At 44.0% G+C, this 16907-nt stretch overlaps 1 protein-coding gene across 2 annotated transcripts in view; it reads right to left on the reverse strand.

Moving 5' to 3' along the window:
* pde4dip (phosphodiesterase 4D interacting protein) overlaps nt 1-16907 on the reverse strand; it is a 545686-nt gene that overhangs the window by 144897 nt on the left and 383882 nt on the right. For both annotated transcript variants that reach the window (XM_078561344.1, XM_078561345.1), the window contains 7 exons: nt 16480-16599; nt 14104-14196; nt 10288-10527; nt 9245-9403; nt 6441-6554; nt 3526-3663; nt 358-537 (listed from right to left, as the gene is read on the reverse strand). In XM_078561344.1, coding sequence (XP_078417470.1) covers nt 358-537; nt 3526-3663; nt 6441-6554; nt 9245-9403; nt 10288-10527; nt 14104-14196; nt 16480-16599 — 1044 coding nt within the window. The remainder of the gene's footprint in view (nt 1-357; nt 538-3525; nt 3664-6440; nt 6555-9244; nt 9404-10287; nt 10528-14103; nt 14197-16479; nt 16600-16907) is intronic.

Below are 16907 nucleotides of genomic sequence, written 5' to 3' on the forward strand. Positions count from 1 at the left end.
TAAAGATCCTATAGTTTGAGGAGGGCTTTTTTACTTTCCTTGTAGACAGGCTTGTTAACAGGGTCTTTGTAACCGGAGAAGAAAGGACAGTAGCCCTGAATCTCATAGTGAAACAGGCTCTGAACAGACCGAAAACACACAGACCACAGCTCTGCTCAGGTTTACAGCACACTAGAATTTTGCAATGTATGGACCCTGGGCTGATTATGAACATCAGTACCATTGTAAAATATTGAAGTGATTCTCATTACAAGTGTATTTTTCAGAAATTTTATTTTGTCATATCACCATGAATAGGATTTGTATTGTCAAAGCTTTGATTGAGTTTTACTTTCTGTGGCCCAGCGAGTTCCCTACCTCGACCTCCTTGTTGCTGTTGTGCAGTGCTGCCTGCAGCTGACTACTGACTGTGTCCTTTTCTTTCAGGGAGTGGGCATGTTTCTCCTCCATCTCCTGCTTCAGCCACTGCAGATCCTTGTATGCCATTGTAATCTGCTCTAACTCCAGGTCCTTCCCTTTCATAAGGCTCTCTAGACTCTGAAAATCAGAGAATAAAAAGATCACAATCACAAGCTCAGTTCAGATCAAGACCATTCAGCTCATTAAATCAGTCCCCTGCCATTTCAGATGTGGCACAGATATTCCTCCCAATTGCTCAGTTTATAATACAGCACAACAGTAGTTACACTGTAAATTTAAAGGAACTCACTGGATTCCAGCAATTCCTGCTAATACATAGACCAGGCCCACTTCCCATCACCTCACCCTTGCATTACTTTATTTACCTTCAGCACTGACGAACTTTTCTCTTTTCATCAGCAAAGTAAAACAAATAACATTGTCAGCCTTGGCTCAATGGTATCACTCTTGGCTTTGAGTCAGAAGGTTAAAAAGAGTCAGAAGCCCCAATTCAGGACTTGAGCACATAAAATGAGGCAGACCTATCAGTGAAGTGCCAACAGAATGCTGTACTGTTAGGTGTTTTATCAGATGAGACATTAAACCCCAATCTATCTGCCTACTCACGTCGATGTAAAAGATCCTATGGCATTATTCAAAAAAGAGTAGACAAGCTCTCCTGGTGCCAACACTTAGTCCTCAACCAAACAAGTAACAGCTAATATGGTCATTCATCTCACTGCTCTTTGTGGGACTTTACTGTGCACACAAGCCCTTAGTTACAACAGTGACTACACTTCAAAAGTAATTCAGCAGCTCAGAAAGGCATTGGGATGTTCTGAAGTGATGCAAGGTTGCATATGCAAGTTCCATCTTTTTCTTTAAAGTGACTGCTCGAATCTCAGTCACAGCAGCCATTTACTGCTCTGAGGAGAGCACTAGCAGCCTAGCTCTCATCACTGGCTGATGAGATCATACAAATTGCTGCTTCTGGCTAAAGTAAAAAATCAAAGTCAACACAATTCACAATGTGAATTGGGATTATTTTTAGCGATGAAACAGCAGACATTCTATTTGTTAATAGTTTTCCTTGACTTTGATCAAAATATGAAAACAAGGTTTAGGGCACAAAATTTAGAGATTTAATGATTTCAGCCAGCAGCTAAAATGATGACCACCAATTGGTGACAACAGGCTGCCAAGGAATTCAGTAAAGCAGTAAAATGGCTGTTTTCAATTAGTGAAATGCAATATAGTTTTAAAAATAAAAGCAAGTCAACGCTGGGGAGTTGTTATACAAGGAGGGCAGAATTTTCCCAGCCAGATGGAGGTGAGTTCAAGTGTGAATGTGGGCTGGGAAAGTCCTGGAAATTGGATCCTGATGCTATCTCACCTCCTTTTGGATTTCCACAGGGCGGGTTCCAAGTTCTGCAGGAAACCCTGTGGGTCTAGCAGGAAAGCAATTGGGGTGACTGAAAAGGCAATTCAGAGCCTTTTTAACCATGAATTCCTTCTTTCCCAAGTGCACATAGCTTTTACGCTGTGTCTGCACCTCACCAGGTTTACTGAGGTGAATGCACAGTGGGAAAAGCTTCTTTAGTGAAACTGGCAGACTGGGAAGGTTTTGGTTTGACCAGTTACACTGAAGAGCTCCAGCTATGGTCATTGAGAAGCTGCTGTTCAAAGCACTTCCCTCAAAAAGTGTAGTCACTTCATGACAGCTGATTGCTAACTTCTCAGAAGCTACTTCATTTGTATAGCTCCTTTACCCTGCTGCCAGCTTTCAGCACAACATGAGAAGCAGCTAATGCAGCTTCATCTTTCACCACTGTTGAGGGTCAAAAGCAGAGGTCACACCACCACAACTGCTCTGACAGCAGCATCAGGAACAACACCAACAGCAGCAGCAGGTGCCTTCTCCTCAACCATATGTCTCTCCATAGAGCAGAGGGGATGAGTATCAAGATCCAACTAGAAGGAGATGAGACCCCAAACAGAGGATCTCCACACAGGGTCTACAGGGTCAACTTTCTCAGCGTGTGAACAACTGTACCTTAGGAGGCTCAGGTTTGCAAGACAGGTCGCTGCTGACATTTCCAGCCTCCTGGAATAAGAACTCCTTCCCTGTAGATCAGGTGGGCATGCACTGGCAATAGCTGACAAGATGCCAATGGAGGGCAAATCCTGTAACATGCCCCAAACCCTAACACCCCCTAAATACTACCCCATCTCACCTTGTCCCAGGTCTCTGTCTCTTTCCAAGATGTGTGCTTTCTTCTCTTTCAAGGAGAGAAAGCAGAGAGGTGTAAGTGTTCATAGTAGCCTGTATGGAGGGGAGAGCAGGACAACATTTATGGAGGGGGCTGTGAGGCATGGGTGCAAGAGGGTGTTGGTTATTCAGGTGGGGATGCGAAATGCCTGCAGTTGAAAGCCATGTTGCACTGAGGAGTGCTGTGCAGGAGAATGCTGGGAAAATCAAAGTGTGGGGCTTGGCAACAGGAAGTATTATTTCACTTTCCTTTCCTCATGGGGTCCTAGATCCTCTTAACGAACTGTTTCCAGTTTGGAGGGACCACATTTCAGCCACTGACTTCCTCGTGGCTACTTCCAAACATGCCTGCTTGGTTAGAGAGGTTCCTCTTCCTTGTGAGCTACCTCACTGCAACCCTTCAGCAGGATTTCCAGGTAAAAATGAAACTCCCAGCAAGTGCGGGGCTGGGGGGGTGCCCACAGTGTAGCCTTCCCAGGTCTCCTCTCCATTCCTGTGTTTGCTGCAGCCTGAATATTCCAAGTACTGGTGAGCCCTTGTAACCAATGCCAGGGCCCCTTTAATAGAATTGACACATCATCCTGCCCTCCCTTCCTAATTGGTCAGGTAGCCCACAGGCGGGATGCTAATGCTGTGGCTCCAGGGAGAAAAGCTCAGCAAAGACAGCCCATTAGGAAATTAGGTTCTGAACTGAAAATGGCCCCTCAGTTTCAGCATAGACTAAATGGACAAGATTCCATCAGAAGCACATTAAACAGAATGAAGTACCTACATGTCTCCTTCAGTGCTCTAGTTGATCACTTTATCCTTTTTATTTCCTACCGATATAAACAGAGATATGCAGTGTGTCCACTTACATTGATAGTCTCTTCATTATTGGAGAAGATACAGCGGAATCTCTCCAGATCTCTTTCTTTCTCACGTAGAGCCAGGTGCAGCTGCTGTATTTCACTCTCCTTTTCTTCCAAGGTACTGAACTTCTCATCAATGGCATGCTGGAAAGAAACAGTATAAGTGATCTCCAACTCATTACAGGATAGATATGCTCTCCTGATTCTTAGAAAGTTGCACGGATCTTGAACTCTGGTACCTGAACTCTGTAAAGTAATTTGGAGCTGTGTCAAATAAGTAGTAAATAGGTAGTTAGTGCCTTGGGAAGTTTAACTATGTTAAAGGGGCTAGAGGAATACAAATTGTCGTAAATTGTAGTATTGCAACACTGGTATTCTGCCACTGGAGGCATTTCTAAAATGCTCCCTTTGCCACAAGGATTTATTCACTACTCTTCCAATAAACTACTGTGTGCACAAATGCGATGTGTCCAGGTATCTGAAAGTTTTGACAAAAGAAAGGATGGAATATCAAAAGTATATTCTGCCCATCAAGCCTATTTTTTTTCCACATACAATTTAAAAACTCTACCACATGCATTTAGGGCCTGGTTTTAACTCTGTGCAAGCGAATGGGTTTTGAGTGATTTAAAAGTCCGTCTTAATCTCCTGAGGGAATGTTCATCAAAAATACTCCAATTTCTACAAGTAATCAAGCAAAATACCAGCACGTTTATCTATTTTCACACCTTCACTATTCAACCATAGGCAGCTGTCCATCTCAGACACATCCACTTACACTGTATGGGGACAAATGTTCTTTTAGTCTCAAGTTTCCCTTCAAGCCTGTTAATTTTTGTCTTCTAATTCCATGCTGACCAACCCATTTTGCACAGATTGTTTCCACTAGCAATTTTTATGGTTCCTAGCTTTAGCTCAGTTGGTAGCACTCATTTCCTGGTGTGGGTTTGAATCCAACTCAAGTACTTGAATACATAATCTAGGCTGACATTCCTGCGCAGTACTTTGAGAGTTTTGTATTGTTGGATATGCCATTTTTTAAATGCAATATTAAAACAAGATCAGATCTACCTGTTCTGGGAATTCAAATGGATAATAAGGCTCCCATGACTTTATTCAAAGATCAAGGAGTTTTCCTGCTGGCCTGGTCAACATTTCTGCTTCAATCAACATGACCTGAACCAGGTTAACTGGCTATTCATTTGACTATTTTCTGGGATGTTGCTGATGTAGAATGTCTGCTATGGTTGCCTATAACTTCATTCACTGCATTCGAAAAAAAGCAATTTTTTCAAATAAAAGATCATTCAGTCCTGCACCTCCCTATTCGTAACACAGGGCCCTAAGTCAGAATCATCCTTCCCGAGTTAATCTGAAACGCTCAGGAAGAAAAAAAATCAGTACAACTGCAAAACTTAAGAGTTATCAGATCTGGCTTCCTTTTCCATGGCAATTGCCTCAGCTCGTTGAATTCATATTGTTAAAGACAATCAACAAATATCTCCAATGTGTAGTGAGACTCTGGGCCTTGGTTTGGTATCTGTAAGTGCAGAAAAAGTCCTATTCTGCACACTACGTTCACTTTTGACAAATGCACATCTACATTTTTGTCTTACCAAACTGTGAACTGGTTCATTGTGCAGGATTTATTGTTTTAATTTTTTACTTGTTTTGTTTATATACTATTTATTCAAACTGTTAAGAAAACTATAAAAACTTAAGAAATTGTGCTGAAAAAGTAAGCAATTCTTTGCAGATAGCATCTCTTAAAATCTGCTTTTCTACCTCCCCTCCATCTCCACAGAGCAGCAGCTTTCTATTTTCTATACCTGATGGAACACTGATCCTTGTAACACTGATGGGATCCACTAACTGTTTCCAACTCACTACTTACAATGTACACATTTTTATATATACCTTATGGAACTCTTTTCTCAACAAAAAAAAAACATTTTTAACTACTGATTTTCAATTCATTGTTTCTCCTGATGGCAGGGAAGGGATGTGGTCAGTGGGGGTGGGGGGGGAGGGGGGATATCTCATTCGGTGCTTTCTTATGCACTCAGAAGCACATCTCTTAGGGTCATTTTATGATTTTGCTAAAATAGCACAAAAAATCCTTCCACAAAGATTACAGTGGCCCAAATTTCTGGTCTCTGATAATTGGAGACCGGACATACAACAGAAGATGTGCATTGGCAACCTGTCAATATCCTGATGCTTGGATCCGCGTGGGAATTGCCAAGGAAGTTTAAACTTCCAATGGGCAATCCCCATGCTTCCTGGGACCCCCAGCAAACATCTCTGACTCTGAGCTAGAGTTGGAGACTTCGGACAGATGTATGGGACTGAGGTTGGTTGTTACCCAGGAAATGTTAGACAGTTTACCTGGGTAACTCCACAACTGAGACCACAATCACCACCCTGCCCCCTCGAACCGACCCGACCACCCCCCAACTGGTAAAAAGGGGGCTGGTCCTCTCTTCCCCTGACTGTACTCCGCTCTGATGTAGTTCCCTGGGGATGCCATGCTGCGCGTTTCTTTGACAGCTGTGTTGGGTCAGGAGAATTTGTCACATGCATTGGCAATGCGCTTAGCATTGCTGCTGCCCAGAAGATTCAGCCCATTTTCCCTAATGCATAGTGGCCAGGGAAGGCTTTCCCCATCCCCCAGACTGTGCAATATGGTGTAGAGATGTGAAAAAAAATTTAAGCAAAATGAGGATTAAAGGAACATTACTTAATAAAGAAAGCACAGGATTCCTTTCAATTTAGTCATTAACAAGTTTAGTGGAATAAACGGTCACTAATACTAGGAATACATTTAGTACAAGAAGCCTGAAAAGATACAATTGAGGAAGAAACAAAATTTTTTTCTACATTAAGTAGAAATAAATAGGAAGCAAAATACTCTGACCTACCTCCAAAGCTTTATCTCTCTCTTTGATACGCTCTCGGAGTTTATCTACCAGCGCATCTCTTTCTTCTCCACTTTCTTCTCCATTCTGCTGACATTCAAAGAGTTCAATATATTGCTGCGAATATACAAAGAGAAATCCTTGGCTTTACAATAGAATCCATTCACGTTGGGCACTTGGCTGCCTCCAGTCCAAGTTGCTAAGATTAAAATCTCTCTGCAGTGGCTGCTAAAGGATCTAAGTGAAGAGTTGAGGCTATGTCAACCCAACTCCCAATCAACATGAAGCATAACACTAAAATACCCATAATAATGTTGAAACCTGACTTGCTTACTCACTGTAAGGAAGACTGGTGTTAGAAACAGCAAAATTGCCTTTGTTCATTCTGCCATGATTTCAGGAAGGTTCAGGGAGATTGCTGGGATAGTGGTATTGGAGTTTTTACACAATTTTACACTAGATTTTACTATAGAAATAATGTTGATATTATTAGTGTTTACCGTTATTAAAATGTAAATCAGACACAACTTTCAGCAACCGCAAATTAACTTTCAACGTGGAAGTTAGGAAGCTGCTGTCCAAGTTAGCCTGCTCTTCCAGAACTACACTTTACTGGTATCTTGCTGAGAGATTTACCATTGAAACAGATGGAAGAGTGTACATGATAAGATAACAACTAAATATGTCAGAAAAAATTAGGGCTTGTTCAATTCCACACAAGTAAATTTTTAACAATGATAAATCTTAATTATTGTCAAACAACCTCTCAGACACTGAGAATTAAGTTTCATAAGTGTACAGTCCCATATCTTCAGATTTTAATTATTGTTGAAAATTTAAAAACATTTCATTAAAACAGTTTCCTTTCTGTCTCTCCTATCTCTTAATCCAATGCTTCTTTCCTTCCCTCTTTTGCTTTCTGTACATGATTCTACATTGAATTAAATATTCTAACTTATATTTCCTGGTTCAGACATTGTAACCTCAGTAAAGGTTCTCTAATCTGATTGGTTATGCAGATACACAGCTGCTCGCTCTGTTCACAGTGGTACCAGATTTGCTGTTGAGTGCTTTACCGAAATAGATTTCTAATCACCATCAGTTCCAATGCAAAAGCCCAATGAAAGCCTGTGGGCAAGAACAAGTGTAACAAACGGCTGGCACCGTTCAGTCACTGCTGACTGCAAAATCCAGGTCATTTTTTTGATTTAACCTGGGAGGTTTACTGCTTGCAGACAGTAAAACATTGACAAATATTTAATAGTATTTAATACTTTCACTAAGGTATTGGTTGAGGGACGGGTGCTGGGCTGGAAAGTGAGAGGGTTCCCTTATTCTTTTCTGATTAGTAACATGGGTCTGGATTTTGCGGCCCCTCGCTGGCATATGTGAAGGTAGGGCTGACTCGGTAAAATAAAACAGATGGGTTTCCCACTGCCTTCCTGCCCACCCCAACCTATCTCCCATATTATAGTGGGCTGGGAAGGTGTCAGGCATCTTGGGTCTATTAATGGCCTATTAAGGGCCTCATTTTGCCTCTGTTTGATGTGAGTAGGGGGAAGGCGGAGGCAAGGCAGGCAGCTGAGCAGCTTTCACTGCCTTGGCTACTCTCAGGTGTGGGGGTGGTTACTTCCTCTGATGGGTGCCTGTGCCCCTTCCCAAGATCATACCCCACTTTAACCCTCCCCCCTGGCCTCTAACACCCGGCCCCACCATTCCCCTCCCCCCAAGCCCCTCGCTGGGATCTGCCAGGCAGGCCCATCTAAACTCCCAGGCTTATCTGAAGCCCGGCTCCATGACACTGCTTCCTGTGGTGGCCACCACTCGATCCCGGCACTGCTGGGACTACAGAGCTGCTGGTCAATCAAATTGGCTGGTAGCTCTCTAGGGTGGGGTTACCTCCCAGATGGATGTCCCACTCTGAATCAGTTAAGGCTGCTTCCAACATATTATCATTGCAGGGCAGCCAGATTCTGAGTCAGTGGGCTCAAGACCAACTTTTCCATCAAGGTGGGAGGAGAATATGTCTCTATGCAAAATCTAGCCCATGGAATCTTTAATGTCCACCTGAAGCACGAATACAGGTGAACAGGCAGCACCTCTGATGAATCAGCACTCCCTCAACAGTGCACTGAAATGTGCTCATGCCCCAGAGTGGGGCTTGAACCCACAACCTTCTAGGTCAGAGTCAAGGCATCTACCAATTTGACGATGCTGGCATGCACACACTCTGTCTAAGAGCACAGGGGTTCAACCCACCTCAGGAACTTTATCAATTTTGCCTCTGAACCCTCTGCTAGAATGTATATAGGTGCTATTCTGGCAACCTACCCTCCCGGATTCTTCTCACTTCTGGTAAAGAACAACATAGCCTGAGCTCTGATTTTTGCTCAGATGGTTAAGGTTCAGAATTTTCCACCCCAGTGCTAGATGACATAATGGGATGTGTTACAAAAAAGCAGCCGGGACCTTGCTTCCGACTGCTATCCCGTGACCCCTCTTGGAAAGTGTGTGTGAGTTGAATAAGACTCGGCTGTGATACTCTCAACAAGTGAATAGTTTGCTCACTGTATGCACTCACACAAGAATGAAGCATTAGAATTTTGAGGAGGTACCAGACGGCTGCCAGCATCAGTGGTACCATATCCCAGAAAGACATCTGAACTTCAATAGAGATGGGGAGGAATGGGAAGTAATCCTGGAGAACGGATGAAATCAATGGAGCGAAAGAAGTGTATCTATTTGCAAGGCAATGAATAACCAGATTGTGTTGCTGTGAGGCTCCAGGATTGGGTGCCTCTTTGTACCTGAAGGAAGTGCTCTTTGTCCTGTAATCTCTCTTTTAGGCACTGGATGTTCTCCCCCTGGACATGGACTTCACGCTGATGCTCTCTGTCCAGGGCTTGATAGTGCTGCTCCTTCTCCTGGAGCTCCTGCTGGACCTGTTGCAGTGTGTTGCGCAGCTCCTGAAACAAACCACCAATAGCTAAAATTATTGGTAGCATGCCACAAAATGAATACAGATTCTCTGCATCGGTTAGCAATCAAAGAAACCATATGGTATAGTTAATTTTGCGTATGTTCTGCAAGTCTAAAATTAGCTACAATATCGTAGACCCAGAAACAGTAAGAAAACAGTGGAAAATCAACATCAGCAGCAGATACAGAGATATTTTGATGAACTAGTGCAAGAAATTTGACAGTCGTGAGACTTGGGTATAATTAATACCTTGTTCTTCACCAACATCTGCTCTAATTTTTTTATTAGGTGCGCGGCCTTTTCATTTAAGTGTGTGTGCCCTTTAAATTTCTTTTCTTGGTCGCGCATGTGCAGTAATTTAAAGGGGCCAACTTGTACTTGGGCTGCATGGGAACTTCCAAGTTGCCGTGTGGGCACATAGTTTAGCAGGAATGTTGCTCTTCACCTCAGGAACTCAGCTTCAAATCCAACCAGTCTATGACGTGAAAGTCTCTTTTGCCTCAGGTAGTGGCAACATGGTTCCAAATGGCTTTTTTTGGCACCATTACTTGGCACAAATGGAAAACCTTAGACAGAGGTTGGAGGAATCGGTGCTGATGATGGAAAAAGTCACACAGTGAATTAGAAGGTGGGAGCTGAGTCAGAATACAGGGATCTCTGCTCTACATCCAGTGTGCTACAAAATTCCTGATCTAGTAATATTCCTGATAGTGGATGTTGTCACTCCCCAATATAGGCAAACCTCAACTTAATGAAAAATAAATGACAAAAAAAGCATACTGGGCCAGAAAAGAATCTTAGCCAACACAATGCATACAAGGAAAGTGTACACTTGGAACCAAGATTTTGTTTGAAACACCAAACGCTTACTTGATTGTGCTTGATGGTAGCTTCCTTCTGCTGATGCACCTCCTCCAGTTCAGATTCGATCAGTTCTTTTCCCCGTCTGGCTTTAGTCAGCTCGTACTCCTTCTGGCGTATTAGCCTCTGCCTTCGCTGCAATTCCAGCTGATTGGAAAAGGAGGTGCTTTGAAGTTCCAGCAGCTCAGCTTGTTGTTGGGCATGTGGTGGTACCGGCTGTCCACTAATACTCTGACAGGATGCACAACGCTATAACCCAGAGGAAACAGAAATGTGTATGAAGTGGAGTAGAATGAGAAATAGGGAATATACATAAGCAATAATGAGGGTAAAATTGCTTTCTCATCTTTCAAATCTTGGGTGAAATTCTTTAAATTTACTTCAAAATCTTGTAATATTATTCCTTATCCTCAATGCATACTGTCTCCAATCTCAAGTTAAAGAGGTCAGACAGGTAGCCTGCTTTAAGGGCTCTACTTCCATCATCTTTGGCTTAATGGAAATGCACTTTCTGTTCCAGCAATTTGAGCACAAATCTAGCCTTACAATTCAGTGCAGTAGGGGGAGTGCTGCAGTGTTGGAAGTGTCATTTTTTAGATGAGGGGCAGAATCTCCTGCTCTCACTGGTGGCGAGCTTGGAGGCAGGAAGGGCCAGGCGATGGCATACCTGAGCCCCACCATTTTTCCACCTCCATCAGAATTAAGTTCTGGGTGGGAAGGCCCATGGCTGACATACCCATCCCATCGCCAATTGAGGTCCTTAAGTGACCAATTAATGACCATTTAAGGGCCTCAGCCTGCCACCACTGGGTTTAACCCAGCTGCAAACGGGCTTGTCGACATACGGCATGCAATGACAGGTGAACCTGTGCAGGCCACTTGTCACCTTTCGGGGAGGGGTTCCCTCCATCAAAGGTAATCAGTGCCTGATTAAGGGACTGGACTTCCCCTGGAATCAAGACTCTGGGGGCAAAAGTCCTGCCTACTGAGAGCTGCTGGACAATCAGAGGCCGGCAGCTCTTGCGCTTAGCATCACCATGGAGAAGGCTCTGGCTGCTACCGGAAGAACACCCCTCAGAGTCTCAGGGTGGTGGAGGGCCCAGGCTACAGGTAAGGACTGTTGGGGGTGCTGAGATTACTGGTTTGCACAAATTTATTACTTTACAACAATGATTCTACTTCAGGAGTATTCAATTGGCTGCGAAGCACTCTGGGAGGTTCTGAGGTTGTGAGAGATGCTAATATAAATGCTGCTCAGAACACTCAGACCTCCTATCCTGCTTTAGATAGTGAGGGGCAGATGGAGCACTGGTTCAACATCACATTTGAAAGATGGCACTTCCAACAGAATACAAATTCACTCTTTTAATGTGAATGCTTAACTCGAACAGCAGCCATTTGCTGCTGTGACGGAATCACTAGCAGCCTTTCATCACTAGGAGATGAGGCAATACGGCATATTGCTGGCTAAAATGCTTAAGTAAGTGATCAAGCACAACATAGCAGGGCTGTGTGATTGGCCTACATCTTCTGGTGCGTGGCAGTGATGGGTGCATTGTCACTGCCCACGATGTTTTCTACGATCTGATGATATGACCCATTTTCAGCTGTATCTTCCGATCCTGGCTGAAGCGGAAATGGATCAACGTACTCTCACCAGAAAGTTCAGCGAGCGAGGATGCTTAGGGGAAGGAAGTGACATGTCCCCTTTTTATCACAGTAGCTGCAGTGTTCAGGAAAATGTTTAAAGATCCAAGTCTTTTAATGAGGATTAGTGAATGGGTGTGTAAATGGATTAGTGAGTGAATTGGTAGGTGGGTAGGCGAGTGAGTGGGTGTGGTAGGTAGGTGAGATGGGTAGGTGGGTGAGGTGGGTATGTGAGGTGAGTGGGTGTGTAAGGTAGGTAAACAGGTGAGGTGGGTAGTTGAGTGAGTAAATGAGTGGGTGAGGTGGGTGAAGTAAGTAGGTGGGTAAATAGATAGTTGAATGATCTGGGGAGCAGTCTGGTTTTTGGGAGCATAGTCAGGTGGTCAGGGGATAGTTGGGTGGTCGGGGGGTAGCCGGGTCTGGCAAGGGGGGGGGTAGATGGGTGTTTGGGGTTAGTCGGGTGGTTGGGGGGGTGCGCAGTTGGGATGGTAGTCAGTTCTGGTCGGGGGTGGGGGTAGTAGGGTGGTCCAGGGGTGATTGGGTTGGTTGGGGGTGGGGAAGAGGGGTGGTGGTATTCAGCTCTAGTTGGGAGGGTAGTGGGGTGGTCAGTGGGGTAGTCATTTCTGGTCTGAGTGGTAGAGGGTAGTCGGGAGAAGTAGTCGGGTGGTCGGGGAGGTAGTGGGGTCTGGTCGGGTGGTCTGGGGTATACTGGGTTGGAGGGGGTGGTTGAGGGTGGTTGGGAGGAGTAGTTGGGTGGTCAGTGGGATGTTCTGGGGGCTTGGTCGTGGTGCTCGTTTGAGTTACGCTGGCTAATCATTGAGTTAGGCCAGGTATTAAACTTTCTAACATTTCCAGAGTAAGTACACAGGCAAGTCCCTTGTATCTGACCTAAGTTTCTGCCCTGAGCTCAGGGTTCAAAGAGGGTCCCGGGCAGCAGAAATCAACCCTTTGGAAATTTAAACTTCCTGGGCAATTTCTGCCCTTCTGTAAGTCTGGACTTCCGCAAGGTCCTAACCCGTTTCTCCCAACTTACATCTAATATCTGATGATCTGGAGACTGGAAGATTTGGGCCATTATTTCACAAAGTGCTAAAACACATGTGAAATTTGTTGTGTATGAATTATTATGTACTATCCCTCAAACAACACCACCAAAAAATGATGAAAGGACACAGGCCTGAGACGTTAACTGTTTTTCTCTCCACAGATGTTGCCTGACCTGCTGAGTATTTCCAGCATTTCCTGTTTTCTTTCCACTAAAAAACTGATTATTTGGCCATTTATCTCCTTGCTACTTGTACACAGAAACATACTGGAAAAGGATGATCACATTTCATCTTTAAAATTCTTCCTGCAGTATGGTCCCCTGACTGCTGGCAACTTTCTGGTACCCCATGCAAATGGGTAATTTTCACATGCAAATATAGGAAATGAGTGTCAGGGATCAATAGGCAATATTCAGGAATGAAAGCTCTGGCCAACTGTATTTCCCTCCCTAGTCCAGGAGCCAATGGTGAGGATGCTGCATTTTCCTATCTCAATGCTACTCCACTGAAATAGGCCGACTGACCCCGCCACCCCCCACCCCCACCCAACTGAGATCAGTAATCAGCCAACTCAGAACCACCACTAAAATTAGCTAGCCTAAAATCTCCACTGAGATCAACCAATTCAGTACTTTGACTGAGACCACCTGCAACCTTTCTGGCCTGTGTGACTCCACAGCATACCTGGCAGCATAACTCACGCACTTAGTTGTTTAAGCCCCTTGTTCCCCAGTTTTCTTTTATTGAAATGAAAGAGTAAGAAAAGAAAGGAAGACAGAGTTACAATTTTAAGAGGCTGTGGGTTAGAGATGAATGGGAAATGGGGGACATATGGATTCCATGGTTTTGAAGTTCTAGGAAACAATGACTTAGAGTAAGAGCTGGTGTGCTGTAAATTGTTATCAACACAATGTGATACCAAGGAAGCATAAGATTATCTACAATAATATACTTGGAGATTTATAAGGGATGAGAGAGGAAGACATATTTGAAGCTGATTTGGAACTCGACATAACCTCTGAGGAGCACTAAGTACAGAATTACAGACAAAATTAGTGAAAGGCAAGAAAGGTTTGAAGTGCAGAGCATGCAGTCCAAGGCTATTTAAGTTACCTTTTTACTTGTTGCCTACCTTCAGATCTTCAAGCTGACTTCTGTGAAGCATCTCCCTCAATTTGGCCTGAGTCTCATTCTGGCCATCGATGACACGATAAAGCTCTTCAACCTGGGGGCCGGATTTGGGGGTGGGGGGGGGTGACAAAGACATTGGAATTTCAAGGTCTCAAAATGCACTGGTGTTATTACCATCTACAAAACTATCCAAATGTTGCAGGCTGTGGTTGCTCTTCAAGGGAGGAGATTTCTTCTGGTTGCTATTTCTTCATTAGAATGTAACTATAATCTTCCTGAAAGCAGCAATGATTGAAAATCTTCCCATTATGTTCACAATTGCTAACACCCCATTTGGAAATGACAGTTGTTGATATTAGTGAGCGGACACTTATCACATTCATCTGACATTCCTCTGACTCTAGGATCTCGGCATTAGTACATCTGTTTGAAATTAATTAACAATTATAGCAGACTGAGGAATGTAATTTGGATTCCGTTTTGTACACTTCTATCTTAACAGGTAAATAAATGCAAGTTCTTCCTCAATGTTCCAACAGAATTTTCCAAGTTTAGGAAAATTTCCCACCCCCTCGCTCCATGGCCTATAGTTTACTACCTCTAATCTCAATTCTGGGCCCCTTTCAGCTCAGATTGAGGTAAACTATAGGCCAGGTTGTCTACATCCATACAGAACACAGCCGGAATTACAATCTTGCCTAAGAAAAGACTCCATAGACTGCAGGTTCCAAGGGATACTTGGCAGCTACCCCGAAATGAAATCAAATGTGGAATTCTGCTGAGACTTGGCTTTTCCAATTTGCTGCCAGCATGTTGAACTGTTAATGAAATTAAAGAAATACTTTATGCTTTTTACCTATTTCCTTGCCCTAGGAATGCACAGTGCACACAATGAGTGCACTAAGCCATTGTATCAACAGCCACTTCTTTTTAACCAAGGCTAATATTTTTAAGATGAATTATCACGGGCTTTTCAGTGACTCTGCCTCTGCAGATACTCTCAGTGTCAGAGTGGAATCTTATTAGACACGAGCATTGCTCTTGAACACAATAGTTTGATTATTTTGCAGTGCTCACTGCTAATGAGACTGTGCCAGCAGCAGGCTCTCACTCAATTACTCCTGCAGTGTCAGCGCTGACCTGTGTGGAAGTGCTGCACAATTCTTATAGCAGTGAAGGTTAAGGGGAGAGCCAGTAGATGTATTCAAAATTTGCGGATTTTGATAGAGCAAGAAAGGAGAAATTGTTTCCTCTGACAAGTGGGTCAGTAATCAGAGAGGTCACAGGTTTAAAATACTTGGCAAAAGAACTAGGGAGGAATTGAGGAGGAACCTTTCACAAAGAGGGCTGTTGTGGTCTGGAATGCACAATATGAAAGAGTGGTGAAGCACATTCCATAGGAACTTTCAAAAGGCAAATATACATAGAACCATAGAAAAGTTACAGCACAGAAGGAGGCCATTCGGCCCATCTTGTTCATGCATATATTTAAGGAGAATTAATTTGCAGGGTTATGGGAAAATAACTGGAGTTTGGAGCTCAGTTGTAAAGCTTTTTCAAAGAGCCAGCACAGGCACAACGGATTGAATGGCCACCATCTCTGCTGTAATAATATAAGGGCAGAACTTTCCTGATGCCGGGTAGTGAGCTTGAAGGCAGGGGAGATGAGAAAATAGTGGGAAACCACATCGGGACAGTGACAGCTGCCAAGGAAGTTTCCCCGGAGGTGAGCAGGGACATGGATTAGCTGCAGGCAGCCAATCAGCATATTTAAGGCCCTGATTAGGGACAAATTTAGGTGTTCACTGGCATTTTGTCAGCTGTATGTGGAGGTCACCAGCCTTATAGAGGTGGCCTACCCGCAGCAGTCCGGGGGACTATTGGAACCAGTGGCCCCATCCACCAAAGAGGAGGCTGCTGGCCGGAAAGGCTGCCCCCTCTGCCCCAATCAGTCATCTGAAGGGGTTACCCCTCCATTCAAGGAGCAGGCCTGCTTGGCCCCTCTGAAATATTATTTCAAGCTTATCCCTCCGAGGGCACATCCACGCCCAATGTCTTACCTGCCTCAGCAGAGCTCAGCCTTCCCAATGCAGCTGTTGAAGCTTCAGAGCTGCTGACCCTGTGACTGGGCCAGCAGCACTGGGGGACTGCCCGCCATCTTCATTTTAACAGTGAACTGAGAGATGGCCTCCTTCATGTGAGTGTCCCACTGTCAGCAAGTGCAGCTTCAGGACCCTCATTTGGTCCCAACTTCCCAAAGCCCGCAGGAAAATTCAGCCTTATGATTCTATACGTGCACAAATTTTCAGATCCTTCCAGTCAACTCTATACATGACATTTCACCTCTAGTGTCCACACAGGATTACAGAATTTTTACCTCCTTCTCCTTGTTTTCCAAAGCCTCCTTCAGTTCCAGCTGGGTTCGGTCCTGCTTCTGTGCTGTGTAGCGCATCGCCCTTAGTTCACTTTCCATTTCTCTTAGATTCTCCTGCAGCATCTGGCGAGGTGAAGCCTTGAGAGATTAGCACTTGCATAAAGCATGGTGGGAGAAAGTTTAATTTAAAACCTTTCCTCTCTCCTGTTCCTCTCTGTTTTAGTTTAAACTTAATTATTCAGACTAGACTAGGATTTTGTTTTTGCTCAATGGACTCTTTGATTGTTATACCACTATAAATCCCCGGCTCATGGGTAATTTGTCAATGGAGTCCACAAACACAGGGTGAAAATAATGAGCTTGCAATAGTTAGTCTGGAAAGTTAAAGATCACACAGTGGAAAGGTTTTCCTCTTCACTACCTGCACCACT

The sequence above is a fragment of the Cetorhinus maximus genome, chromosome 17 (assembly GCF_964194155.1).
Source record: "Cetorhinus maximus chromosome 17, sCetMax3.hap1.1, whole genome shotgun sequence".
NCBI classification, from domain to species: domain Eukaryota; kingdom Metazoa; phylum Chordata; class Chondrichthyes; order Lamniformes; family Cetorhinidae; genus Cetorhinus; species Cetorhinus maximus.